This window comes from Eucalyptus grandis, chromosome 7, assembly GCF_016545825.1.
Source record: "Eucalyptus grandis isolate ANBG69807.140 chromosome 7, ASM1654582v1, whole genome shotgun sequence".
Taxonomy (NCBI): Eukaryota; Viridiplantae; Streptophyta; class Magnoliopsida; order Myrtales; family Myrtaceae; genus Eucalyptus; species Eucalyptus grandis.
Window position 1 is genome coordinate 21,590,296 of NC_052618.1, and position 5,235 is coordinate 21,595,530.

At 38.9% G+C, this 5,235-nt stretch overlaps 1 protein-coding gene across 2 annotated transcripts; it reads left to right on the top strand.

The window, feature by feature from the left end:
- The first annotated feature begins 1,061 nt into the window (after window positions 1-1,061).
- Window positions 1,062-3,546, top strand: LOC104455269 (TMV resistance protein N-like). 2 transcript variants are annotated; one of them, XM_039316259.1, is made up of 3 exons: window positions 1,062-1,267; window positions 2,009-3,105; window positions 3,192-3,546. In XM_039316259.1, exons 2-3 carry the CDS (start codon window positions 2,698-2,700, stop codon window positions 3,393-3,395), a joined length of 612 nt encoding a protein of 203 aa, XP_039172193.1. In that variant the 5' UTR covers window positions 1,062-1,267; window positions 2,009-2,697; the 3' UTR covers window positions 3,396-3,546. Both variants share the same exon structure in this region, with proteins under 2 accessions (XP_039172193.1, XP_039172194.1).
- The last annotated feature ends 1,689 nt before the right edge of the window (window positions 3,547-5,235 follow it).

Consider the following 5,235-nt stretch of genomic DNA (forward strand, 5'->3'; position numbering starts at 1 on the left):
TGGACATGCTTTTCTGATTGGTATCTTCCCATTCAAATTTGTTAGTTATTTGGTCAGTATTTCACTTTGTTGGGAATTTAGGTTAGTCGCAGTACACGAGTGGGTATGGCTGGGACGAATCTGGAAAGCCTCAATACATTTGTGATTTTTTCTGGGGTTCTCGAGAATTTATTCCGACAATAACTTGGTTAGGAACTTACCCAGAATTACCCGTCTTTTTCGTCTATTTGCGACAAAAGATGTCGTAGGACTATCCGAAAGCTACTTTGTTATAAGGTATATTGACAGCACATTGCATGTAATAGCTTCTCTTTTTCACTTTAATAACTTGTGTTCGCCAATGGCATGTTGTTTCTGCTTTGGTTTGCGTCCGATTCCATCAGCAGCTGCACCCAAGTGCGGTTCAAACTTCCAACAAAAGGTGATACAGATGGCGATATCTCACGGAAAAATATTATGGTCTTTTAGGGAGAGTGATGAATGGGACGCATCGTGATGAATTCGAACTTCCTTTATAAATAGGTCAAGGGAGCTTGCCTCGTGATCAACTCGGTACAGCTCTTTCTTTACTTCGATTTTGGGGGTCTTTCAATGGCAAAATCTAGAAAGATGATGATCCAATTTGGCCAACTCAAGAGCAAGCTTTTACCTCCCTTTTCTCCTCCTCCATTGTATCCAAGCCTCTTAAACAAAAGAACATCACAATTCCAATTGCAATCCCCTCCCATCTCTTTGCCGTCTTTCTTTCCACGCCACTTTCTTCTCTCAAAAATAGCCTAACTCCCAAGCCACAATTCTACTTGCCTCTCTCCTTCATCCGTCGGTGGGTTCACGACACATTCATCAGCTATAAACGGGCTGATACACGCAACTTCGTGAGCCATCTCCATGATGCTCTCGAGCGGAAAAAGATAAAGGCCTTTGTTGACTGTAGTCTGGAAAGAGGACTAGAGATTGCACCAGCAATCAATGAAGCAATTGAGCAATCAAGGAGCGCCATAGTGGTCATCTCTCAGACCTTTGTCTCCTCGCCGTGGTGTCTGGATGAACTGGATAAGATCCTCGAGTGCAAGGAAAAGAAAGGCCAGTTGGTGTTCCTTATTTTTGTAGATGTTGACCCTAGAGAGATGCGCGAGCAGTCTGGACAGTTCACGCGGATCGGCCAAAGCGAGAAGGGTTTCGGGCAGAAGAATGCCGACAAGGTCCGGAGGTGGAGAGACGCTCTCCGCAAAGCTGGCAATCTTACTGGTTGGCCTCTTGGAGACAGGTACTGACTTTCTCTCTTCCTTGAATGTTTCCCTGAGAGGATTCCTAAAGGAAGCACTTATTTTATGCATGAAACCATAGAACTTGCTCTTTGTTGAAATATCTCATGATTATAGAATTTATATGCTTTATATATGTGTGTGTGGTCTTTCACTACTTATCCGTTTAAGCTTTTGAGTTGGATTTTTGTAACGTGGTATTATAGTTACACTCCTTAATACTGTCTTTTATCTTCCATCACTTTCCTGATATGCTGATTAGCTCCTCATATAGCAAATTCGAAGTGTTCAGCTAAATAAAACGGTAAAAGAACTTCTGTTAAGCGTTGAAGGAAGATAAAGTATTGACCCACATTTCATATTTTGTATTTCATAACTAAACAAAAAAACTAGTTTATCCAAATGCTACGAGCTTCTTTTTATATAGGAGGTTCTCAGATGTCTCATGCCTTATTTTCGTTAATATTAGAGAGAAAGTGGGCAAGTCCAGACATCTTCCTGAGTAAAAAATAAGAACAAGAAAAATAAAGAAAGTCAAATATGAAAAAGAGGGAGATGTGCCATATTATGAGAGCACATGTCAACCTCTCACATGCCCACTAATTTCTATTATAGTGGATTGGATATGGGACATTAAATTAGATTATATGGACGATACTCGTAAATTCTAGAATGTAATCTTATTGTTCTTCATCTTTTGTTAGCACGACTAGAGTCACGCCTTCAGTTATGACAATTTGCAGATTTGAAGCTGAATTCATCAATTCCATTGTGGAGAAAATCTCAAGAAGATTGAGCCGCTCATGCACAAACCTGCTTGCTTTCCATTCAGTCGGGTTAGATTCTCAAGTACAAACCTTGTGCTCCTTTCTCAAGTTAGAGGTTGAGGAGGTCCGAATCGTGGGAATTTCCGGGAGTAGTGGAATAGGTAAGACGACACTTGTGAGAGCTTTGTACCACCAAATTGCAGATCAATTTGATCGGAGTTGCTTCCTTGCGGACGTGAAGGATATCTCGAGCCGAGACGGCCTTGTCAAAATGCAGGAGACCATTTTGGTGACATTCTTGGTGGTGGAGTTTCTGAGCTTGGCAACGATATTACTATAGTAATAAACCTCATGAAGAGTAAGCTCCAAAACAAAAGGGTTTTGTTAGTATTTGATGATGCTGAAGGGTTCTCAGAGCCACTGAGCCAGCTGATCGAGGCAATAAACTTAGGCTTAGGAAGTAGAGTCATTTTTATCCCTCGACATGAAGAAACCTTAATCGGTTTACGCGGGGATATTTATAAGGTAAGACCACTAAATGATGATCGAGCTCTTGAGCTTTTCAGTTGGAATGCATTCCAAGAAAGATATCCCAAAATTGATTATAAGATGCTCTCAAATTGTTTCACTAGCTTTTCAAAGGGCTTCCTTTGTTACTCACTGTGATGGGTTCTTTCTTGAATGGCAAAAGTGTTGAAGAATGGCAAGGAGCTTTTGATCGATTGAAAGAAATTCCTCAGGGAAAGGTTCATCAAATATTGAGGATTGCCATTGATGGCTTAGAGGCCAACGAGAGGATGATTTTTCTTGACATTGCATGTTTTCTTAATGGATATGACAAAGAAGAGATAATCAGGTCCCTAGATCAATGTTGTGTCCATGCCAATAGTGGTATTGAGATCTTGGCTCAAAAGTCGCTCATATACATTGATGAAAATAACAAAATTTGGATGCATGATATGCTTCGAGAAATGGGTAGAAGAATTGTGATTCGAGAGTGCCCTAAAAATCCCAGCAAGCGAAGTAGAATATGGTGTCATGAGGATGCTCTACGATTGTTTAGTCAAAATTCGGTAAGAGTTTATTGGCCTATTTCAATATGCATAATTATTTTCAAGTGCTTCCAATATGCATAATTATTTTTATTTGTCTCTAACAGGGAACAGATGCCATTGAAGGCATTAAACTAGACAAGATTGATGTACAAGACTTGATCTTGAATGCAGACTCGTTCAAAAATATGAAGAAGCTCAGGTTATTCATGATGGATAATCATGTCCTTCATTGTGGACCAGCTGGACATCTATCGGAAAAGTTGTGGAGATGTTTCGTACGAAACAACAATAATATCTTATTATCTTGATATTGGTCCAAATCAACCTCTGCGTGAAGGTTGGTTGGATGGGTCCAAATTTGAGTCTATGCATGTGGATCCAATAGATTTAGTTTCTTGGACCTTGGCCCATTAGCCCAATTTAATTATCTTGTCAAAAGGCTTGGCACAGTTACTTAATGAAGGCCACCGCATCTCTCTCTCTCTCTCTCTCTCATATTTTCTTTTTAAATTATTTTACTTTTCATCCTTGTACTTTGACTACTTTTCTAATCAAGTCTCTATACTTTCAATTTTTCTAATCAAGTCCTTTTAACATAAAATCTAGCCTAATCCAACTGACATGGTTGTTAAAAATGCTGACACGTGACCTAAATTAAATATTGCATAGGTAAAGAACCCACTGTGGATAGGGAATTGGCGGGAGAATAAACATTTGATTTATTCCCTATCTTCGACCTTTGGATGGGTGTCAATGTAAGTAATATTTAATTCACCTTACTCTTTGGCTTCCTCTTGCGACGACATCAGTTGGATTTGGCCAATATCGAGAGATTAGATAGTTTGTTAAGTGGAAGGACTTGATTAGAAAGACTAAAAATATAGGGTCTCAATTAGTTGTTATACAAAGTTGAAAGAACAAACAAAAATAAAGCAATTTGAGTGAGAAATAAATGCAAAAAAAAGTAAAGCTGATACAGTGAACATACATCTTTCAGGGGTGTGCCACGAAAAGATTGACGAGATAGTTAAATGATAATTAGCAAAGAGGAGATTACAATCCCTTAATCACACTCATACGCAAATGTTTTCCGACCTTGATTACATTTGAGTAAAAGAAAATATCTTTCATTTGATTTACCTTACAACTCTCTAAAAACTCTCTGAGAGTAAATGAGAAAAATAGATCAAAAAAGAGAGCCAATAAATTTGCTGGTCTTAAGAAAAGTACAACATTTGAATAAATATGCATGTTAATCTTATTCCACATCTCTAAATTTGCTGGTACATCCACATAACCAGCCAAGGAAGTGTTGAAAAGAGGAAACACCAACAGGGATGGGCGTGAGCTCTTAACTCAATAGCCTGCATTCTCTGGTGTCTGGAATGTAAGGTACAGGATTAATAGTCCTAGAGCGGGGCAGAGCATGCGTGATATTATAAAATACAGAAGGAAAATAAAGTTTTGCCCATTATCGGATAATCCAGAAGGGGCCATAGAAGGCACCAGATGTATCCTCATACATTGACGTGGATGCATGGTTTCTTTCTTTTGTAAAGAACAGCCAATTCAAGCTGTCCTGGCGGCAAAACTTTGCCTTCGGCAAGGTAAAAAGCCAAATTTGCTAAATCCTCTGAAATTTTTAGCGCCGGATGGAAGTAAACATGCTTCAATAGCCAGAACAAGAGGAATGCCGTGTGCTCTTTTTGGGCGACTTCGTGCTGACCCGTTGCAATAGCGATTCAAGAAAGAACCATAGGAAAAGTCGTCGACGTAATCGAAAAAGCAGCATTTGGCTGAGTCAGGAGCACTTGTATCCGCTCCTCAGGGACTAAGCCCAGTAATAGCGTACAAATCAAGAAGGGTAATCAACATAGACCCAGAGCGAAGAAAGAAACGGTTAGTTGATGGGGACCAAAAACTTATGAAACCATTCAGAAGATCCAGATCAGTTCGAAATAGAAATTTTTTTATTCCAAAACATGATAATCAAAATTTCTGTTCTAGAAATAATTTTCTATTCCAAACATGTTTTAGAATAAAAACCTGTTTGATAAACCTACTCAATTTTCTATTTCGGAATAGATTTCTATTCCAGAAATTGATTTGGATGAGAAATCGAAATAGAAATTTTCTACTTGATTACGG